The following is a 24,324-nucleotide window of genomic DNA, read 5'->3' as shown; positions in this document are numbered from 1 at the left end:
AACACGATTTACAGGACTAATAAAGAAATACAAATAACAATTTATGTGTTGCGTCAATTATGATAACATGTTTAATTAAACATTAGCGTATTTTATATGTATGTTGTTGCTAGCGATATGTCATTTTATTAAGACAATATAGCCATTACGTATGAGACAATTTTTATTAATATTTTATTAACCCCCCCCCCCCCCCCAAACACACAGACACGATGGCTTATAGCACCATTCACAGCACGAAATTTTCGGTACACCCATAGTAAAATAAGTTTTAGCGACTTTCTAGCGACTTTTGATATTGAATGTAGCGACTCGGGTTCTTTAGAGTTGGCAACATTGGGTGGGAATAGTCAAGTAGTGCAAATTGCAAAACCTAGCCAGTTGTGTACTGTGTAGTGTGCTGTTTCCGTTCGCGTAATCTTAATTGCATCATGGACGTGGTCCAATTTTTAGAGAGAGAACAGACAATGTTGTGGCGCTCGCCAGCGTGTCGACTGTGTACTATTATGCAACTGTGAGTTCATTTCGCCATCATTTAATAACTGTGTTTCAGTCTTCTGAAACAGTAGTAGGCTACTTCATATTATCTTTCTCAAAGTTTCGCCTAAGACTGTATTCGTTTAACTTTTTGAACTTGGATAACCTGCTACCTACAACCCCTGCTTCATCCGTAATATATGCTTTAAAATTGGTTTTGCCATGGCAGGCAAATTGTGCACACTTTATACTCTCAGCAGTTTCTTCATGTGAAGATAATTTTTGTTTGTTATTGACTGAAATCACAGCATCAAGCTTACCGAAAGAACTATTGCATTATTCAGAGCGTAGTGAATGATCTTACCACAACAAGTGTTGTAATTTTATTCTAAAGGAACATTTGTAGATTTTAAATGTAGAGAATGCAATCGATGTACCCGACTTAATTATTTGCCGCGGCCATTAAAATATTCCACACATTATTTAAGCCGAATCAACCGAGCATGACCTTGCTGTCAATGATCGTATTACAAAATTTTGTTAAGTTGAACTATTAATCTGTTTTTCCGCCGGTCGTTGTGTTGTGCCAGCAGTGAAACTTGCATGACATATTGTATTTATTTGTACGATGTGAAGGATTTGTGTGCATTTTAATACCACAGGGAAATACTTGTGTTCTCTGTGTCTTTTCTTCCCACGCGCAAATGATCTGCCAGTTATTTTAAACAGCAGAAGTCTACTGTGTTGACCACATTACTATAGCTACGTAAACTAGAAACTTGTTAGGCCTACAGCCTGTGAATGCTAGTCTCACCGTTAGGACTACTCTGCAAATGAGCTTAAACCTAATTGAACTGCCAGCTGTATCTTCCATCTGGTAAACAAATTGGCTTGCTCCTTTTATGCATTGTAGTATGCTCATAAATCCAATATCATTGAGAGATGGTCATTGGACCTGTATCAGCAGTATGAACACGTAAAAATCTGCTAGTGAAAAATTCTAAATAACAGTGCACTAACCTACATCCTCATATAGCTGTTCAACCCTTGGTCTCCCTATACAATATTTCCATAAATACTTAAATTACCAAGTATTTCTTCATACCTGATGCTGTGTCCTATCAACCTATCCAATTTTCTGTTTTTTGTACCTCATCATTAGTTATCTGATGTACCCACCTAACAGCATTCTCTGGTGACACCACCTTCCAAAATCTTATATTCTCTTCTTGCGTGTACTTTCATTGCACATATGCGCTTCCGTATAAGGCTAAACTCCAGGTGGGTAGTTTCGTACATTCAAGGAAATTTTATATTTTATGGGAACAGTCTTTTCTTGCTATTGCCAGTCCACGTTTTGTGTCCTCTTTACTTCTCCATTGTCTAATTTGCTGCCTAAATAGCAAATATTCAGTGTCTTATTTCCTAATCTCAATACTGCAATGCAATTCACACTCCGCCACCCATTATCCTTGTTTTATGTCGAGTGAAATGGCAAAATGGTTAAAACTTGCATTTGGAATTACAACAGTTTAAACCCACTTCGGGCCATCCTTGATAAGTTTTCTATGATTTCTGAAAGTTGCTTCAGCCAAATGCTGGGATGGTTCCTTTGAAAGTGCATACCAGATTTCCTTCACCTCCCCTAAATCAACCAACCTTGTTTTACTTTTTTATATTCCTCTTGTAGCTTCTTTTGAAGAATGTACATTCTGTTCAACCGAACTTCCTACTCATTACTCTAACAGCACACCTTGAAGTTTTTATTAGTTCTCCCTGAACTTTAATTTCATTTCCAGATTTTAGTAGAATTTTACTTCGGCAGTGGTGGTGTAGTTTGATGATGTTAGCAATGACTGGGCATGAAGTAAATAATTAATGCTGTTCCTGCAGTGAACAGATATTTAGGAAATCCACTTGTGATGGAATTATATGGGATCTAATGGCAACAAATAGACATGATGTCTTTGGGGTGTCCACATCAAAACCACTATCAGTGACCATGATATTGTTATGGCAGTGATGATTACCAAAACACAAGGAACAACTAAGACAAGCAGAAAGATAAATATGATTAGTAAAAAGAGAGAAAAATCAGTAGTGCCATATGCAATGAGGAACTTTATGCTTGCAGCACAGGGCAGGAGCATGTAGAGGAACTCTGGTTCACATTTAAAGGAATAGTTGACTATGCACTGGATATATATGTACCCAGTAGAACAGTTCATAATGGGATGGAACCTCTATGGTATACAGCTACTGCAGAGAAACTTCTGAAGAATCAGACGTTAGTTCATAATAGGTGTAAAACAAAGATTAGGTCTATAGATAAACATGTTTGGCTGTGAAGAAAGCAGTGTGGGATGCCTTCAGTTACTACCATGGCAGAATATTGTGAAGTGATCTTTCACAAAACTCAAAGAAATTCTAGTCCACAAAGTTAGTGTCCAGTCCCTAGCGAATGTGACATGAACTGAATGAGGGTAGCAAAGCAAAAGCAGAAATGCTCAACTCCATTTTCAAATGTTCCTTTACAAAGGAAAACACAGGAGAACTGCCCCAGTTTAATCTTTGTATCACTGAAAAGATGAATGAAGTAAGTATTAGTGTCAGTGGTGTTGAGAAACAGCTGAAATCATTAAAACTGAACAAAGCTTTGGGGCCAGATGGAATCCCTGTCTGATTCTATACTGAATTTGTGACTGAGTTAGCTCCTCTTCTAACTATAAACTATTGTAGATCCTTCGGCCAGAAAACTGCACAGTTCTTGGAAAAAGGCACAGGTCACTCCTATCTCCAAGAAGGGTTGTAGAATTGATCCAAGAAACTACTATCCAATATCCTTGACACTGATTTTTTGTAGAATTTTAGAACATATTCTGAGGTCAAACATAATGAGGTATCTTGAACAGAATTACCTCCTCAATGCCAACCAGTCTGGATCTCGAAAACATTGATCATGTGAAACTCAACTCTCACCTCTTATTGTCAAAAGTCCGATCCCACGCGTCGGCTTTGACCCGTGACGTAAGGGTGTTGTCGTGTGTGACGGCGCGGAGTTTGAGTGTGGCTGTCTCCAGTTCTGTTTTATCTTATTTTATTTACTTTTCTGATCTGTTCGTTCCGTCTCGTGAAATTTTTTTTTTTTTTTTTTTTAATTGAAAAACACTTATTACTTATTTTAATTATGTTTCCTTGAATTTCTGTTTTAGTTTATTATATTTATCTTTCTGATCTGTTCATTCTATCCTGTGAGATTTTTTTTTTAAAAAGACAAAAAACACTAATCAGCTACTGAAGCATCTTTATCTTCTATGGGTTGCAGGGGTTACGACCCCTGGGGAAGTGGGTGGGTATTCATGTGTGTTTGTTTTTGTTTCCACCATATTTGTGACGTCATGGGTCAAAGCAGACGGGTGGGATCGGACGCTTCCGTATTTCCCAAAAGTACAATCATGTGGGACATCAAGTGAAATTTGTGACTGTATTGAGCACTTTTGGGAGGGAGGACACAGCATATTATTTTGGATGGCGAAGTAACTTCAGGTGTGCCCTAGGGGATGTGTTGGAACCCTTGCTGTTCTTGCTGTATGTTAATGACCTTTCAGATAATATTATTAGTAAAATCAGACATTTTTCAAATAATCCAGTTATCTGTAATAGAGTACTATCTGAAAGAAGCTGCAAAAAAATTAAGCCAGATCTTGATAAAATTTCAAGTGGGTGCAGAGATTGACAACTTGCTTTAAATGTTCAGAAATGTAAAATTTGCACTTCACACACACACAAAAAAAAAAGGAAAAACGCAGTATCCTGTGACTATAATATCGATGACTCACTGTTGGAATCATCTAACTCGTGCAAATACCTGGGTACCACTTTGTAGGGATAGGAAATGGAATGATCACATAGGTACAGTTGTGGGTAAAGCAGGTTGGAGACTTCAGTTTACTGATAGAATACTGGGGAAGTGGAAACAGTCTACAAAGGAGATTGCTCACAAATCACTTGTGCTACCGATTCTAGAATATTGCTCACGTATGCGAGACCCTTACCAGATAAGACTAACAGGGGATATAAAAAATGTCGTGTGGCTAGGGCCTCCCGTCGGGTAGACCATTCGCCAGGTGCAGGTCTTTTGAGTTGACGCCACTTTGGTGACTTGTGCATCGATTAGGATGAAATGATGATGATTAGGACAACATAACACCTAGTACCTGAGCGGAGAAAATCTCCGACCCAACCGGGAATTGAACCTGGGCCCATAGGATTGACATTCTGTCGCCCTGACCACTCAGCTACTGGGGGCAGACACAGGGGATACTGAACATATACAGGAAAGGGCAGCACAGTGGTCATGGGTTTGTTTAATCTGTGGGAAAGTGTCTGAGATACTGAAGGTACTGAACTGGGAAGCTCTTGAAGACAGACACAAACTATCTCGCAAGTCTGTTGAAGTTTCAAGAACCACCTCTAACTGCTTACTCCAGGAATATACTACAATCCCCTACATATTGCCCACATACGGATCAAGAGGATAGGATTAGAATAATTACTGCGCGCACAGAGGCATTCAATCAATCTACACTCCATTTGTGAATGGAACAGGAAGAAAGCCTTATAACGGGTAGAATGGGACATACCATCTGGCGTAACCTCACGGTGGTTTGCAGAGTATAGATGTAGATGAAGGTGGGAGACAGGTTCTTGGTTGTACCTTTATCTGCTCAATAAATAAGTTATGTTACTGAAGTGAACATTTCGTAACAAAATGTTTGCATTCATATGAATATTATCTAATTCTCAGAATTCAGCAGTTGTTGCCAACATCAGCACACTACGCTTCTGCTGCCATAAGTAAAACTAACCCAAATTTCTCATTGGGATGCTTTACAACTTGGTCGAAGCAGAGATTGAATAACCTGTGGGATAGAGTAAAATCTCGTCTCGTCCTCTCTTCAACTACCAACTCCCTTTCATGACTTTTCACTCCTTGTTTCTGTAAAAGTTGTAGAGAACTTTACGTGCCTGTATTAACGTAAGAATTTTACTTGTAATTCACAGGTATCCTTCTTACAACTGGCGGCGAAAAAAAAAAGTCTAAGTGATGACAAAGAGCGCACTCGCATTTAAGAAGCCCTGCTTGGTGTTTAAATTGAAATCCTCTGGCTGGCGTAATCTATTGTGAAAACTCACAGCATTGCTGTGGGATAGTTGGCCACAAGCAACCATGCACACAAGAAATGACCCTTGTTCCTCCATTTTAAAATTTAATTGCCAAAGTTTGGTACTTTATGCCATGCAATAATAGCCCTCAGTGAGACAAATGGGTTAGTAACAATATATTTTATGGAAGTGATATCTTGAAAAATGTGCTATTTGAGACACACTGTCAGCTCAAAGGAAATGTGCTGCCGAGCATCCAAAGGAAGATGGCTGAAAACATGGAGCAGACAAAGGCAGAATTTACAAGTGTTTTTCTGTTGTACTGTTTCACATGTCCAGGTCTGGAAGTCAGTTCAAGGAACAGTTTCTAATGCATAACTCTGAAAGTACATGATCAACAGAAAAAGCTAGACTGTAGATTATGTAAGCAAAAATTCTCAGCTTTGCGATAATGATAAGTAACAGATAAAGACTAAAGCTAGTAACACATGCTTGATGCAGAGAAGACTGTACAAATTTATAGAAAAGCAGAAGTTCATGCTGCAGCATCCAATGTGTGCAGTGAAAATTACTGTTTCAAACAGTAGTCAGTGTTTCCTTGTTTGCCTGATTTAAGTGGTGTTGGTAAACATTTTCCTTGCACTGTGACTTGAGTTGGGACTGCAGGCAATTTGCTGTGGTCTCCATTCTTTCTCTTGTGTAGTTTGCTGAAGCTATTCCCTGTGCGTAGTGTTCCTTGTTTCCATTTATTTTACTTTCTGTGTTAGTTTCTCTGTTTGTCTTGGCAATCAGTGTACTAAGTTTCAGAAGGCTCTTGTGCTTCCTACATACTGGAGTGTAACACTAAGACTACAATGTAAAAATGTCTTCCACTTTTTTGCCATGTGTTTGTATTTTTTGATCAGTTATTCCAAGCAGTTGTGCAGTATTACAGTATATCATATCTATGAAAGTGAGTCTCTGTGTTAGCCAGCCAGTGTGGCCGAGTGGTTCTAGGCGCTTCAGTCTGGAACCGCCCGACCGCTACGGTCGCAGGTTCGAATCCTGCCTCGGGCGTGGATGTGTGTGATGTCCTTAGGTTAGTTAGGTTTAAGTAGGTCTAAGTTCTAGGGGACTGATGACCTCAGATGTTAAGTCCCATAGTGCTCAGAGCCATCTGAACCATCTTCTGTGTTACAGTGAACATACGCTTCAAAGGTATGGTACATTAACCACAATGAGCAGTCCTGAAATAGAGAACTATATGTTCCAAAGAGCAACATCACAGGTAAGCAGTATGTAAGTAGATTTAATGTGTAATACCATTCATTGTTTCAATTGAAAAGCTACAAATAATGTCTGTGGTACCATTAATATTTTGTGAAGATAATTTTCCTTGACAATATTGCTCACTAATTTTTAGCTGGCTAAAGATACGCCACAGCATACTGTTATTCCACTGATACACTGTCTGATCGAAAGTATCAGGATAGTCACATGTAATGTGAAATTGACCAGCAGATGTCATGAGAGGCAGACTTGCCATTATAAAGGGAGACAGGGAGTATTGTATTGGCAGTAGGGAAGCAGTAACTGCAGACGAAGTCAGTCAGGAGAACTCGGCAATATCGAATATGGACTAGTCATTGAATGTCACCTGAATACTAAATCCATCAGGGAAATTTACAACACAATTAGACTGTGGGTAACGTGTGACTTTGAAGTGGGGACAGGAATAACAGTTGTGAAATGGGAACATGAAAACAAACACAGCTAAACCAATACAGGCAGACTTTGTGTACTAATGGGCAGGGACTTTCAAACTATGCAGAGTGCATTTGTGAAAAAAATGCATAAAATTGGTGTAAGGACTCATTAGTCAGTTCCGAAGTACTAAGAGAAGTCAAGCTAACACAGTGACAACTATGGATGAGGATTTAAAAAGAATTGAGTAGAATGGTTGAGCAGCTCTTCATATGTAACAAATTCGTTACCGCTGCTAAGCAAAGCTTGAGGTGGTGTAAAGAGCCATGTGTACTGCTAACGTGAAGTGCAGGATGGGTGATGTAATGGGACAAGTATCTATCTTGTTTTGGGTGTGTTCTTCTTTTTGCACTAAAGAAAATGTTAATGTGGAAGGATATGAACACATTTTACAGCATCGTGTACTGTGTAAACGATGATTGTATCAGCATGACAATGCACTCTCTCATAGAGCAGCATATGTGAGGCAATGCTCTGTGGACAACAGCATTTCTGAAATGGACTTGCCTGCCCACAGTCCCAACCTAAAGCATTTGAAATACCTTTGGGATGTGTTAGAATGTTGACTTTGCTCCAGACCCCCAGTGCCTAGTATCACTGTCTTCTCTGCTTCTGGCTTTTGAGGAAGAACAGGTTACCATTACTCCTGACATTCTGGTGCTTCATTGGAAATGTCTCCAGCAGATTAGAAACTGTTGCAAAGATGAAGAGTGGACACACCCCATCTTAATTTCCACTAATAGGTAGATGTCTGGATACTTTGGATCTGATTGTGTATTCCTTTGGGATGGATTCAGTTGAATAACAACCTGCCTGTGTACACAAATTGAATTAACAGCAGAAAGTCTTTGATATATATAGTAGACAAAAGTGGTGAATTTTTCAATATGTTGGTTATCAGAGCAGAAATTTGTGTTTTATGCACCAGAAGAGGAAAAGAACAACTCAAATAAGCCATGCTTTTCATTGAATGATTTAGCTATTATTATTATTGTTGTTATTATTTCATTTTTTACCAGTTTTGGAAAGTTGGAAGGTTGTGGAAAGTTGGATTATGAGGAGAGACTTGCAAGCTAGCAAAGGTAATACAAGGCATGAAAATCTTCTTGAAGTATAACAGGAGCAGTTACATATATAAGTATTGTTACAAAGGAAAAACCCAGAACAATTAAAAATGACAAATGAGAAGGTTGTGAGAAAGTTTCCTGAAGATGGATAAATGAATAAAAAAATGTGAGATGTGCGTGAATGAAAGAAATGATATTTAAAAACAGTGGTATGTAACCACCAAGAGGCCAAAAATCTGTGTGTGTTGCGTATGAAACTGCCACATCTTTCCATTTCTTTTTGTGTACAGAACTGTTCCCGATTTCATATACCTTCAGTATGTGACACTGCCTTACTTTCCATTTCCCTTTACCCTACCCGATTCAGTCAGTTGCACTCCCCTTTGCAGATAGTTACTGCTAACCTGAAAACTACGGCAGGCTGCTTATGCAACAGATAGGTGTTGAACTTACTTTTAATTCTGTTCGTAATTCCTTCCAAGTGATACCATACCGCATTTCAGATTTTCAGACACTGCTACCAACTGATAAAGAAAAGGACTTAAGTTATGCAAGTGGTTGCTTAAAAAGCTCATAGGTGGTGAACTTAGCCAGACATTGTGTTTCATGAGTGAGTAATAAATCTTGGTTTTACTTTTTGGCCATCTGAAGCAAGAGACTAATCGCTACTGGTCCTCTGAGGACCCTCGTGTTGAGCATCCAATTCCTTTGTGATAAAAAAAGTCCGAGTTTGCAGTGTTCCTGGTTATTGAGTTATTGTCTCAATATTTTTTGAAACTACTGGCAATAAAGGCATTTAATTCCAAATTTTCAAAAACTGCTTTCATGTAGAACAACATAGCAGGCAGTACTGGTACTGCTGTTTCCAGAAAGATGGAGATGCATGCTAAGAGTCTCATCAAACACTATCTAGCATTTGTGAAACCACACAATAAGCAAAGGTTTGTCACTCCCTTGTTTGTCAGACTTGTCTGTATGTGTTTTTTACCTGTGGCGATACTTAAAAGGAAATATGTATAAAGTAATGCTATAACTGTAATTCACTGGAGGAAAACATGCTGTAGAGTACTGAAAGAACTGATATTACAGTTCTGCATTAAGTGAATTTGCACAAATACAAAACGTGTAGCGGAGAAGGGTGACGATTTTTAGCATAAACTATAATTTTTTGAAGTATTTTTCTGATTTTAAATAATTCAGTTTTTGTAGTGCTAAATGCAGTTATTATTTATATAAGACAGTTTCTATCTTGAGTGAGCTGTATTTTTATTGATCAGTAAGCACATCATCTCACAATGAGCGATGGTTTCTTGTCATTGGAGCAAATTATTAGTAGTTGATGGCAGTAGGCCCTTGAAACTAGAAAACTGAGGGTTGTAACTTAAATAGTGGCAACTATTTATTCAGAACCGATACAAAAGAGTTACCTGTTTGCACCTTGTACTGTTCTTCAAAGTAGTCACCAGCGTTTTGTTGAACCCGTTGCGAGCGATTTGGAAGGCGTAGTATACTGTTAGCAGAGCCTGTTCTGCTGATGGTGCGAATGGAGAGGTCTAAAGTCAGGGTGATTCTCGTGTATGACTGTGATGCTATTATCCTAACACATTATGTTCCTCCATGGCAGACCGTTGAAGCACAGTATTACTGTCCGTTTTTGGAGCATCACCTGCGACCAGTATTGCGAAAGAAGCGGTGACACTTTCTGCGCAACCCACCCATCATTTTGCATGACAATGCGCAGGCACATACAGCGCAAGCTGTGGCTGCTCTGTTTGGTCGATGGAACTGGGAAGTAGTGTACCATCAGCCATACTCCACAGACTTAAGTCCTTGTGACTTTGATTTGATTCCAAAGATGAAGGAACCACTTTGTGGCATTTGCTTCCGAACTGTTCCAGAGATTCGACAGGCAGTAGACAGTTCCATTCGCACCATCAACAGAACATGCGCCCCCTGCGGGTTCGGGGGTTAGAATAGGCCCGCAGTATTCCTGCCTGTCGTAAGAGGCGACTAAAAGGAGTCTCACATGTTTCGGCCTTATGTGATGGTCCCCTCTCGGGTTTGACCTCCATCTTTCTAAATTTATCCGAAGAGCGAGCCAATTGGGGAAGGGCGCCTTACATGGTGCACTGTATCCGTCGTGCAATTAGACCTTTAGCCGGATTTCTCGTCGTTGCAATGGTGTTCCGCTCGTTTTCGATCTCTTGGGCGAGGATACGTCCCTGGGTGCGATTACCACGCTGCCCTCTGCAGTGTTTCTTTTCACTGCGACGACGACCTTGGACATTTTTGCACCTAAGATCCAGCACGGTAGCCAGCCCGTTGTGGTGGGGCCGCCATGTACCCTCTTGGTTGTAGCCCCCTGACAACACAGGGATCGCTCTACTGATGCCTGCGCCGTTAACTCCCCACGTATGCCAAGGAGTAGATGCCTATCCGCCTGGGGTATCGGGACTCCCGGCAACGGCCATCCTGCCAGGTGGCCTTTGCTGTGGCTGGGTGGCGCCCGTGGGGAGGGCCCTTGGTCGGAGTAGGTGGCATCAGGGCGGATGACCCGCAATGAAGCGTGGTACATCATCTCTCGCTGGCGGCCAGCAGTCTCTAAGCGTTCTCGGGCTCAATTTAATGCTCAGAAGTACGATCCGAAAACGTTCCCCTCCCTGGCCACGCCGTGGGAAGAGCGTAAGTCTCAGGATGGAGGTAACAGTTATTCGCCCCGATTCTTAGTTTGTACGAGAGCTGATGGGGAGTCTTTTCTCTCTACAAAGCCTCAGTTCTTCGTCGAGCATTTAGAGGACAAGTCTGGGGAGGTGGAGGGCTTGTCTAAAATGCGCTCTGGGTCGGTACTGATACAAACGGCATCCTCCGCCCAGTCACGCAGGTTGCTTGCTTGTGACAAGTTGGGGGATGTTAACATTACTATTACACCACATAAGAGTTAAATATGGTCCAGGGTGTTATTTTCCATAGGGACCTCCTTTTGCAGTCTGATGACGAGCTGCGCACCAACTTAGAACGTAGAGGTGTTCATTTCGTCCGGCGCGTTCATCGGGGTCCGAGGGACAATCAGGTTGCTACCAGTGCCTTCATCTTGGCCTTCGAGGGTGATACGTTACCGGAAAAGGTCAAGGTGATGGTCTACCGATGTGACGTCAAACCCTATATCCCTCCCCCGATGCGGTGCTTCAAGTGCTGGAAGTTCGGCCATATGTCTTCCCGCTGCACTTCCAGCCTCACATGTCGAGATTGCGGACGCCCATCTCATCCCGATACTCCATGTGCCCCGCCTCCCATCTGCGTCAACTGCGGGGAGCACCATTCACCTTGCTCGCCAGACTGCAAAGTCTTTCAGAAAGAGCGCAAAATCATGGAATATAAGACCCTGGACCGGCTGACCAATACTGAGGCCAAGAGGAAATATGACAGACTCCATCCTGTGAGAATGACATCTTCTTATGCAGCTGCTACAACACCTGTGCTAGCCCCATCAGTTTCGAGACTTCCAGCCAGCTCGATAAGCAGTAAGCCTCCTCCTGCCCCCTTGCCAGTGGGGGGCTCTACCCACCGGGTTGCTCCTGCGTCACCTACCTCAGGGGCAACACCATCCCCCCCCCCCCCCCCCCCATCAGGGACGTCCGTCCCTGCTTCTAAGCCGGAGAAGTATCCAACTTCTTCGGCTTCTCACGCTCGCAAGGGGTCCCTCGGGTCCCTCCCTTCCCAGGTTTCCACCAGTGGGAAGGCTGACGACCGACAGTGGCGTAAGTGCCCGCAATCAGCTGGTCGACGGGCTTCACGATCCTCCTCAGTCCCGGAGACTGAATCGGTGAAGCCCTCCCAGCCAGTTAAACCCAAGGAGCAGCGTGAGAAATCAAAGAAGAAGAGCTCTCAGCCCAAGGCACTCGCGGTGGCAGCCACCCCACCGCCACCTTCCAGATCTGCGTCTGAGGACGAGGTGGAGATCCTGGCGTCCGCTGAGGACCTCGATCTCGCCGGTCCCTCAGACGCCATGGATAGCACTAGCACGGGTGCTCAATCGGAGGCAGCAGGTGACCCAGCGGCGTAATCTGCCTTCCCAGTCCCATCACGCCTTTGTCCGCCATGGGCACTACCATCCTCCAGTGGAACTGCAGCGGTTTCTTCCACCATTTAGCTGAGCTCCGCCAACTTCTCAGCCTTCGACCTTTCTTCTGCATTGCTCTCCAGGAAACTTGGTTTCCAGCGATGCGAACCCCCGCCCTCCGTGGCTATCGGGGTTATTATAAGAACCGAGCAGCTTATGAAAGGGTGTCTGGTGGCGTCTGCATATATGTCCTTCACACTCTGCACAGCGAGTCTGTCCCTCTCCGGACGCCTTTAGAGGCTGTCGCTGTACGCGTGTGGACGCCACAGGCTGTTACCGTCTGCAGTCTTTACATTCCACCGGATGGTGATGTCTCGCAGCCTGTCTTGGCTGCACTGGTCGCCCAATTGCCGCCACCTTTCTTGCTATTGGGCGACTTCAACGCCCATAACCCTCTGTGGGGTGGGTCAGTGGCCACAGGTCGGGGCGCCATCGTTGAGCATTTATTGTCGCAGCTCGATCTCTCGCTGTTAAATGATGGTGCCTTCACACACTTCAGTGTGGCGCATGGCACCTACTCCGCCATTGACCTTTCCATCTGTAGCCATAGCCTCTTACCATCTGTCCAATGGAGTGTGCATGACGACCTGTGTGGTAGTGACCACTTTCCGCTCTTTTTGTCACTACCACAGCGTCACTCTTCTGGGCGCCCTAGCAGATGGGCTATGAATAAGGCTGACTGGGATTTGTTCTCCTCCACTGCCGCTTTTGAGCCTCTCTCTACTGATGACATTGATGCGGTGGTTCAATCGGTCACCACCGGCATCGTTACTGCCGCCGAATCTGCCATTCCCCGTTCTTCTGGGTCTCCTCGGCGGAAGGCTGTGCCTTGGTGGTCGCCTGAGATCGCTGAAGCGATTAAAGATCGCCGGCGGGCGCTCCAGCGTCACAAGCGACGTCCCTCCTTAGCGCACCTTATCGCCTTCAAACGGCTGCGTGCGCCAAGGCAAGAAGGAGTGCTGGGAGCGGTATGTGTCCACCATTGGCCTCCATGTCACTCCCTCGCAGGTCTGGGCCAAGATTCAACGCGTCTACGGCTATCGGACCCCTGCCAGCGTCCCTGCGCTCTCACTGAATGGAGCCGTGTGTACGGACTCCGACGTCATTGCAAATCGCTTAGCAGAGCATTTTGCTATGAGTTCCGCTTCTGCGAATTACCCCCAGGCCTTCCGCTCCATTAAAGAGCGGCTGGAACGTCGGAGCCTTTCGTTTCGCACCAACCACCCGGAATCTTACAATGCTCCATTCAGTGAGTGGGAATTTCGCAGTGCCCTAGCTGCTTGCCCTGATACCGCTCCTGGGCCAGATGGCATCCACTGTCAGATGCTGAAACACCTTTCAGTGGACTGCCAGCAGCGCCTTCTCGATCTTTACAACCGTCTTTGGGTCGAGGGGGAGTTTCCGTCGCAATGGCGGGAAGGCATGGTCATCCCCGTTTTGAAACCTGGAAAGACCCCTCTGGAGGTGGACAGCTACCGTCCCATTAGCCTCACCAACGTTCTTTACAAGTTGCTTGAATGGATGGTGAGCCGGCACTTGCATTGGGTACTGGAGTCTCGGGGCCTTCTGGCTCCGTCTCAGGGTGGGTTCCGTAGAGGCCGCTCCGCCACCGACAATCTGGTGAGCCTGGAGTCGGCCATCCGTACTGCTTTTGCCCGCCGTCAGCACCTGGTCGCTGTCTTTTTCGACATGCGGAAGGCGTACGATACGACATGGCGTCATCACATTCTTTCTATGCTTCATGGATGGGGTCTTCGGGGTCCTCTGCCGATTTTTATCCGCAATTTTCTGTCGTGTCGTACCTTCCGCGTGCAAGTCGCGGCCTCGTATAGTTCCTCCCACGTCCAGGAGAACGTTGTGCCACAGGGCTCTGTTTTAAGTGTCTGTCTGTTTTTAATAGCCATTAACGGCCTTGCTGCGGCCGTGGGAAATTCTGTCTCCGCTTCCCTGTATGCTGACGACTTCTGCCTTTACTACAGCTCTACTGGCATCGCAGCTGTTGAACGTCAGCTACAGGGCGCTATCCGTAAGGCGCAGTCTTGGGCTGTAGCGCATGGGTTTCAGTTTTCGGCAGCCAAGACCCGCGTTATGCATTTCTGCCGGCGCCGAGCAGTCCATCCTGAGCCGCGGCTTTATCTTGCCGACGAACTCCTTGCTGTGGTGGAGACCCACAGGTTTTTGGGGGTGGTTTTCGATGCCCGGTTGACTTGGCTGCCTCATATCCGGCAGCTTAAACAGACGTGTTGGCGGCATCTAAACGCTCTGAGATGCTCGAGCCACACCCGCTGGGGTGCCGACCGCTCTACCCTGTTGCGGCTCTACCAGGCGTTAATCCAGTCCCGTCTGGATTATGGGAGCCTGGCTTATGGCTCAGCATCCCCATCTGCGTTACGGGTGCTGGACCCAATTCTCCACAGCGGGATATGCCTTGCCACTGGTGCTTTCCGCACCAGCCCTGTGGACAGCGTACTAGTGGAGGCCGGTGTACCTCCACTGCGGGTACGACGCCAACAATTACTGGCTGCTTATGCTGCCCATGTTTTTAGTTTGCCCGGGCATCCAAATTACCGTGTCCTGTTCCCGCAGTCGGTCGTCCATCTGCCGGACCGTCGGCCCCGGTCGGGTTGTCCGATCGCTGTACGTGTCAAGGAGCTTCTCTGCGGGCTTGGGTTTTTCCCTGTTCCACCTCCTTTCCAGGCGCCTCTGCGTACACCCCCGTGGTGTGTTCCTCGCCCTTGCCTTCGGCTCGACTTGGCACAGGGCTCGAAGGACTCGGTCCCTCCAGAGGCCTTCCGCCGCCGCTTTTATTCCATCCTTGCCACGTATCAGGGCTCTGGAATTGTTTACACCGACGGTTTGATGGTTGCTGGTCGTGTCGGGTATGCGCTAACTCTAGGGGACCATTCCTAACAACGGTCCTCGGCGGCTGGCTGCAGCGTTTACACTGCTGAGCTAGTCGCCATCTTTCGAGCCCTAGAGTATATCCGCTCCTGCTCAGGTGAGTCCTTCGTGATCTGTAGCGATTCCCTGAGCGGTTTACGAGCTCTCGACCAGTGTTTTCCTCGTTCTCGTCTGGTGATGGCTATCCACGAGTCCCTGCATACTCTTGCGCGTTGCGGCCGCTCTGTGGTCTTTGTGTGGATCCCCGGTCATGTCGGTATCCCGGGCAATGAACATGTTGACCGCCTGGCGAAAGAGGCCACGTGTAAACCATCTCTGGATGTTGGCCTCCCAGAGACTGATCTGCGGGCAGTCCTCCGCCGAAAAGTTTTTGCGCTTTGGGACGCTGAATGGCGCGATTGGATTACACCCAATAAACTCTGTGCCATTAAGGAGACGACGACTGTGTGGCGGTCATCCCTGTGAGCCAACCGCAGGGACTCCGTCGTCCTTTGTCGGCTCCGCATTGGCCACTCCCGGCTAACACACAGTTATTTACTGCGCCGGGAGGACCCTCCTCTGTGTCGCTGTGGGGCAGCTTTGACAGTGGCCCACATTCTGTTGGCCTGCCCCCTTTTAGCTGTGGTCAGGCAGACATTTGCACTGCCTGGTACGCTCCCTGCCCTTTTAACAGACGACTCCACTTTGGCTGACTTAGTTTTACGTTTTATTCGGGCAGGGGGATTTTATCATTTAATCTGAGTGTTTCTGTTTTATTTTATTGTTTTGTGTTGATTCTGGCCTTTGGCCTATGATTTTCAACTGATTTTTTTAAAATGTGTTTCTAAGTGGTTGGCTTTTCCTTTTTTATTTCTATGGTCGGCCAACCACCGTCACACTCTGTGTGGTTTTAGTTCGTTTTGTCTTGTCCTTGTCTCAGTTTCTCTTGTTTTGTATCGTCTGTGATCTCTTCTGTTCCTCGTTTTTATTCTCTGTGGGTGTTCTTTGTCTTTGGAAACAGGGACCGATGACCATAGCAGTCTGGTCCCTTTACTCCCCCCAAACCAACCAACCAAACAGGGATTGCTCTGCTGATGCCTGCGCCATTAAGTCCTCACATATGCCAAGGAGTTGATGCCAGGTGGCCTTTGCTGTGGCTGGGTGGCACCCATGGGGAGGGCCCCTGATCAGAGTGGGTGGCATCAGGGCAAATGACACACGGTGAAGTGTAGTACATCATCTCTTGCCGGTGGTCAAACAAGAGTAGAGTCTAAGCATTTACGGGCTCAGTTCAACACACAGAAGTAAGACCCCAAATCGTTCCCCTCCCTGGCCACATCATGGGAGGAACGTCAGGCTAAGGACAGCAGCGGCTCTTATTCGCCACAGTACGTTGTATGTTAGAGAGCTGATGGGGAATCTTTCATGACTGTGAGGCCTCAGTTTTTTGTTGAGCATTTAGAGGACAAGTTTGAGGAGGTGGAGAGCTTGTCCAAAATGAGATCTGTGTCAGTCTTGATCAAAACAGCATCCTATGCCCAGTCATGGGGGTGACTCGCTTGTGACAAGCTGGGGGATGTTTCTGTAACTATCATGCCCCATAAGAGCTTAAATTTGGTCCAAGGTATCATATTTCACAGGAACCTTCTTTTGCAGTCTGATGATGAGCTGCACACCAGTTTAGAGTGGCGAGGTGTACATTTCGTTCGGCATGTCCACTGGGGTCCGAGGGATAATCAGGTTGTCACCGGTGCCTTCATCTTGGCTTTCGAGGGTGATACATAACCTGAGAAGATCAAGGTGATGGTCTACCGCAGTGATGTAAAGCCCTATATCCCTCCCCTAGTGTGGTGCTTTAAATGCTGGAGGTTCTGCCATGTCTCTTCTCACTGTACTTCCAGCGTTGCATGTCAAGATTGTGGACGCCCATCACATCCCAATACTACATGTGCCCCACTTCCCATTTGTGGAGACCACCATTCGCATTGCTCGCCTGACTGCAGGATTCTTCACAAAGAAAGGAAAATCATGGAGCAAAAGACCCTGGACCAACTGACCTACACTGAGGCTAAGAGGAAATTTGAGTGCCTACATCCTGTAGGTATGACATCACCTTACGCCGCTGCTACAACAGTTCTAGCCCAATCAGCTCTGCCAGCCCCCGTCACCTCTCAGAGCTGGAAAACTACACCTGTCCCCTTGATGGTGGGGGCACTTCCGCACTTCCATCCCTGTTGCTCCTGCACTACCTACTTTGGGAACTACACCCCCCCCCCCCCCTCTCAACCATCTGGGACATCAGTCTCCACTTCTGCGCCAGAGAAGCGTAAGTCTTCTTCGGCTCCTTTTGCTAGGAAGGGGTCCCTTGGGTCAGTACCTTCCCAGGTTTCTGCTAGTGGGAAAGATGACACCCGCCAGTGGCTGAAGAGCCCACAAGCAGCTGGTCATAGGGCTTCACGCTCATCCTCAATCCCGGAGACTGAATCAGTGAAGTCTTCCCAGCCAGGGAAACCCACGGAGCAGTGAGAGAAATCCAAAAAGACCTCTAGACCAAGGGAATTGTGGTGGCACCCACACCACCACTCCCTACAAGCTCTGCATCTGTGGATGAGGTGGAGATTCTGGCGTCCGCTGAGGACCTAGATCTCGCCGGACCTTCATACACAATGGATATAGACTGCTTAGCCAATAATTCGGTGGCAGCAGGGGACCCTGAGGCGTAAACCTCATTGAATGTTCCATGCCTTCCCAGTCTTACGATGACGTCACCCTCCAGTGGAATAGCGGCGGTTTTTTCCACCACCTGGCTGAGATACAGCAACTGTTAAGCTTTACAACTGTTTTTTGCGTTGCCCTCCAGGAAACCTGGTTCCAGGCAGTGCGGACCCCTGCCATCCATTGCTATAAAGGATATTACAGGAACCGTAGTGACTATAATCGAGTGTCGTGGAGTTTGCGTTTATGTCTTAAACTCAGTCTGTAGTGAACGTGGGCCCCTTCAAACCCCTCTTGTATCTTCCTGCAGATGATGCAGTGCCCTTGAATGTCTTAGCTGCACTGATTGATCAACTCCATAAACCTTCCAACTTTTAGGAGATTTTAATGCCCATAACCCCTTGTGGAGTGGCACTGTGCTTACTGGCCGAGGCAAAGATGTTGAAACTTCACTGTCGCAACTCTGCCTCTTTACCGGGGCCGCCACACATTTCAGTGTGGCTCATGGTGGTTACTCGGCCATTGATTTCTCAATTTGCAGCCCAGGACTTCTCCCATCTATGCACTGGAGAGCACATGATGACCTATGTGGTAGTGACCACTTCCCCATCTTTCTGTCACTACCCCAGCATCAGGCATAGGGATGCCTGCCCAGATGGGCTTTAAACAAGGCGGTCTGGGAAACTTTCACCTCTGCTGTCACTGTTGAATCTCCCCCACACGGGATCATCAATGTGATGGTTGAGCAGTTGACTACAACAATTGTTTCTGCAGCAAAAAACGCGATCCCTCGCTCTTTAGGGTGTCCCCAGCGAAAAGCAGTCCCTTGGTTGTCGCCGGAAGTCGCTGAAGCAATGGAGCATCGGGGAGCTCTACAGTGGCAAAAGCGGTACCCTTCCCTATAGCACCTCATAGCCTTTAAACAGCTCTGTGCACACATTTGCCAACTTATCAAATGATGGATGCAGAAGTGTCGGGAGAGATACATCTTGACCATTGGGTGCCACACGTCACCTTCCCAAGTCTGCGCAAGGATCAAACATTTTTCCGGGTACCAGACCCCAACAGGTCATCCTGGTGTTAACATAAATGCCGTGTTATCTACCGCCGATGCAATCGTGATTGCCAAGCACTTTGCTTGAGCCTCTGTGTCAGAGAATTAACCCCCCCCCCTCCCCCCCTCCAGCCTTTCGCACTCTCAAACAGCAGCCGGAAGGGAAAGTCCTCTTGTTCACTACATGCCACAGTGAATCCTATAATGCCCCATTTACAAAGTGGGAGCTCCTCAGTGCCCTTGACATTGCCCTGACACTGCTGCTGGGCCATATCGGATCCACAGTCAGATGATTCAACATCTCTCATCTGACTACAAGAGACATGTCCTCATCATCTTCAACCGGATCTGGTGCGATGGCGTCATTCCATCGCAATGGCGGAGAGCACCATCATTCCGTCGCTCAAACGCGGTAAAAACTCACTTGATGTGGATAGCTATTGGCCCATCAGCCTCACCAACGTTCTTTGTAAGCTGCTAGAACGTACGGTATGGTGTGTCGGCATTTGGGTTGGGTCGTGGAGTCCAGTGGCCTACTGGCTCCACGTCAGGGCGGCTTCAGTGAGGGTCGCTCTACCACTGATAACCTTGTGTCCCTTGAGTCTGCTATCCGAAAGCATTTCCCAGATGCCTACACCTGGTTGCAGTCTTTCCTGATTTACAAAAAGTGTAGGACACGACCTGGCGACATCATATCCTTGCCACATTATACGAGTGGGGTCTCAGAGGCTCGCTCCCGATTTTTATCCAAAATTTTCTGTCGCTTCATACTTTCTGTGCCCAAGTTGGTGCCTCCCTTAGTCCTCCCCCTCCCATATCCAGGAGAATGGGATCCCGCAGGGCTCTATATTGAGTGTATCTCTATTGTTAGTGGCCATTAATTGTCTAGCAGCAGCTGTAGGGCTGTCCATCTCACCTTCTCTGCACGCAGACAATTTCTGCATTTCGTACTGCTCCACCAGTTCTGGTGTTGCTGAGCGGCACCTACAGGGAGCCATTCACAAGGTGCAGTCATTGGCTCTAGCCCACAGTTCCCAGTTTTCGGCCGCAAAGTCATGTGTTACCGTATTTACTCGAATCTAAGCCGCACTTTTTTCCGGTTTTTGTAATCCAAAAAACCGCCTGCGGCTTAGAATAGAGTGCAAAGCAAGCGGAAGTTCTGAAAAATGTTGGTAGGTGCCGCCACAACTAATTTCTGCCATTGAATATATGTAGCGCCACAAAGGCATGCTTTGTAGGCACAAAGATAAATACTGGAGCCAAAACCTCTGTGTCAGTAAATAAATTAAAAAAAAAAAAAGTTGGAAGACGAGCTTTTTTCTCTGCCCCGAGTTTTGACCACTGCATTTTCATACATTATCCAACGAAGTAAATACAAATTCTGTATTGTTCATCTTCAAATGTAGCAGCATTTCAATGTACTACAAAAATCCGACTGGCAAGACTGTTTGGGATGTTTGTCAATATGGGTAACTCTACGTTCTGAATTTTTTCCTACCTGTGAGAAGAGATGGTTGTTAATAGGAACTTTTATGAATCGTGAATCACATGCAGTATTCTCTTCACCATAAGAATAATACGAATATAAACATTTTGCCATGTATTGTTTCACGTTTGCTGCTATCTCATTTACGTCCTGCCTGCCTAATACTCTATGAAACTAGAGTGAGACAACAGCAAACGCGGAAGAATATACATATCATGTCATGTTTATATCCCTATTATTCTTATGCCTAACAGTGATCGTCAGAAATGAATTGACTAGATTTTTAAATTTAAGATGACTCTAATTTCTGTGCAGAATGTAATGTACTAAACAGGCGCCTGCAAAGATTTTCAAACTGAGAAAAATTTTCGCTAAACTCTCGTTCAGAACATCTTCTATCATACGCAGTCTATTATTTGGTTCTTGTTGATCATTATCAAAGAAAGCAGCAGTGGAAGTAACAACAAATAGCAGTCTCTTGCCGTTGTTTCACTAATGAGACGATTCCTCTCTTTTTTAAAAAAAAAAAAAAAAAAAAAAAATTTGTAAGTGGCGGTAGCGCGCACAAAAGCAAGTCATGCCACGAGCGGCAACAGGCTGTAAACACTCGTTATCAGAATGCGATAAACAATACATGACACAGTACAATGAATTTTCAGCTTAGAGTGACGCAAACATCTACAGCAAAGAGAACAGCACTTATCAGATCAAAGAAAAATAAGCAATCAATTCAAACCAGACGAAGCACATGAAAAAGGAAGGGTACCCGTATAAATACGGGCAGAGCGCCTGACGCATAGCAATGGCTACCTGGTAAAGCTTAACTGCTAAGCTTATGACTCGAACCAAACTACTGTAGCTGTATCGTCATTCATTTGACCTAAATTGTGTCTATATTACAATGGACCAACTTTGTTTCGATTTAGAGGTGCAGCCTAAAACTTTTCTCTCCCCTTGAATTTAGAGTCTCAAATTTCAGGTGCGGCTTAGATTGGGGAATTTTTTTTTTCCTTGATTTCGAGTCTCATTTTTCAGGTGCAGCTTCGATTCGAGTAAATACGGTAAGCACTTCTGTCTGTGACATACCGTTCATCTGGAACCAAAACTTCACCTTGATGATGATCCACTCACTGTAGTGGAGACATATAGATTCTTAGGTCTGGTTTTTGACGCCCAATTGACTTGACTTCCTCACCTTCATTAGCTTAAGTGGAAGTGCTGGCAGCAAGCACCTCAGTGCCCTGCACCGCCTGAGCAACACAACTGGGGTGCAGGTAGCTCTACATTGCTGCAGCTCTACAGAGCCCTTTTACAATCCCGCCTTGACTATGGTAGTCTGGTTTATGGCTCAGCGGCGCTCTCAGCATTGAATTTACTTCACCCAGTGCACCATTGTGGTGTTCGCCTAGTGACAGGATCTTTTAGGATGACTCCGGTGACCAGTGTCCTGGTGGAGACCGGAGTCCCTCCATTGCAGGTCAGGCGTGCACAACTGCTGGCCAGTTACGCTGCACACATTCGTAGTTCTCATGCACATCTGAATTACCATTTCCTTTTCTCACCCACGGCGGTTCTTCCAATTGCAGTTTGTGTCCGATCCCTTCTTTCCGAACTGGAGTCCTTGCCTTTACCACCTATACTTGAGGTCCATTCATGTACAGCTTCACGGTGTACACCTAGGATGTAGCTTTGCCTGGACCTTTCACATGGCCCTAAGGACTCAGTTAACCCCGCGGCTCTCCACTGCCACTTTCTCTCGATTCTTGACATGTACCGAGGCCATAAAGTGGTTTACACCAATGGCTTGATGGTTGATGATTGCATCAGCTTCGTGTATGTCCATGGAGGACATATTGAACAGCGTTCCTTGCCCGATGGCTGCAGTGTTTTCACTGCTGAGCTGGTGGCCATATCTCGTGCTCTTGAGCACATCCATTCATGCCCTGGGGAGTCGTTTCTTCTGTGTACTGACTCCTTGACCAGCATACAAACTATTGACTAGTGCTACCCATCTCATCCTTTGGTAGTGACCATCCAGGAGTCTTATCTATGCCCTGGAATGGTCCAGTCATTCAGTGGTGTTTGTGTGGACCCCAGGTCATGTCGGAATACCAGGCAACGAACTTGCCGACAGGCTGGCCAAACAGGCTACACAGAACCCGCTTATGGAGATTGGCTTCTCTGCAACTGACCTGTGTTCAGTACTATGCCGCAAGGTTTTGCGGCTTTGGGAGACGGAATGGCATAACCTCAGTAAGCCCAACAAACTGTGTACTATTAAGAAGACTACGAATGTGTGGAAGCCCTCCACATGGGCCTCTCGCAGGGACTCTGTGATACTCTGTTGGCTCCGCATTGGCCACGTTTGGGTGACCCATGGCTACCTCCTGCGCCGTGATGACCTATGACCCACCTCAGTGTCAGTGCAGCGCCTGACAGTGGCCCATATCGTGGTGAGCTGTCCTCCTTTGGCTGCCCTGTGACGGACTCTTCAGATACTGGACTTGTGGCCATTAATTTTAGCTGGCAACACCTCATCGGCTAATTTAGTTTTATATTTTAAATGTGATAATGGATTTTATCATTCTATATAAGTTTTTGCGTATGTCCTTTGTCCACTTGTGTTCTCCACTCTAATGCTTTTAGGCTGGATGTTTTAATGTGCCGCGGAGTGGCTGGCTTTTCATTTTTATTCTCATGGTTGGCGAGCCATGGTCATATGCTCTCTTGTTTTCATCCCTTCTACCTGTTCCTTGCTTATCTCTGTGGTTTTCGTTTCTTGCTTTGTCCATAGCAGTGTTGATTGTCCTTCTGTCTTTCTTCTGGTTCTTCTGCCACTGTTATTGTGCTGTACATCTCTTTTGTTCTTTCCCGAGTGTAATTATTTTACTGGGAACAAGGAACTGATGACCTCACAGTTTGGTCCCTTCCCCCCTTCCTTTAAATCAACCAACCAGCCAACCATCTGTACATAGCCCCTGCTCCCAACCTCTTGTCTCATGGCTCATATCCCTGAATAGACCTAGATATAAGACCTGTCCCATACATTCTCCCACCACCACCACCACCACCACCACCACCACCACCATCGCCAAATCTGTTTGGTCACAAACATCACCTATCCCATCAAAGGCAGGGCTACCTGTGAAAGCTAGTCACGTGATCTACAAGCTAAGCTGCAACCACTGTGCCGCATTCTGTGTGGGCATGACAACCAACAAGCTGTCTGTTCGCATGAATGGCAACCAACAAACTGTGACCAAGAAATAACTGGACCACCCTGTTACTGAGCACGCCGCCCAACATGACTTTCTTCATTTCAATGCCTGCTTCACAGCCTGTGCCACCTGGATCCTTGCCACTAATACAAGCTTTTCTGAACTGTGCGGGTGGAAACTCTCTATGCAATATATACTATGTTCCCATAATCCTCCTGACCTCAATCTTCATTAGTCATTGTCCTTACACATCTAACCCCTTCCCTGTTCTGTTCCAGCACTACACAGTCCTCTACTCCACCAATGCATCCAGTTTTTTACTTCTCTCGTTTTCCTCTACCCCCCCCCCCCCCTCTTCCCTGTCATCTGTGTAACCTCTCAACTGCACTTAGCTGCCC

General features: G+C 46.0%; 1 protein-coding gene across 2 annotated transcripts in view; it reads left to right on the top strand.

The window, feature by feature from the left end:
- The first annotated feature begins 339 nt into the window (after positions 1–339).
- The window catches only part of LOC124612322 (mediator of RNA polymerase II transcription subunit 15-like), a 48,156-nt gene continuing 24,171 nt past the window's right edge, over positions 340–24,324 (top strand). The window contains exons 1-2 of one of the 2 annotated variants that reach the window (XM_047140455.1): positions 340–514; positions 6,823–6,910. In XM_047140455.1, coding sequence (XP_046996411.1) covers positions 432–514; positions 6,823–6,910 — 171 coding nt within the window. In that variant the 5' untranslated portion in view covers positions 340–431. The remainder of the gene's footprint in view (positions 515–6,822; positions 6,911–24,324) is intronic. The other variant, XM_047140454.1, reaches the window with a different exon arrangement.

The sequence above is a fragment of the Schistocerca americana genome, chromosome 4, assembly GCF_021461395.2.
Source record: "Schistocerca americana isolate TAMUIC-IGC-003095 chromosome 4, iqSchAmer2.1, whole genome shotgun sequence".
Lineage (NCBI taxonomy): Eukaryota > Metazoa > Arthropoda > Insecta > Orthoptera > Acrididae > Schistocerca > Schistocerca americana.
This window is presented reverse-complemented; position numbering and strand designations above follow the sequence as displayed.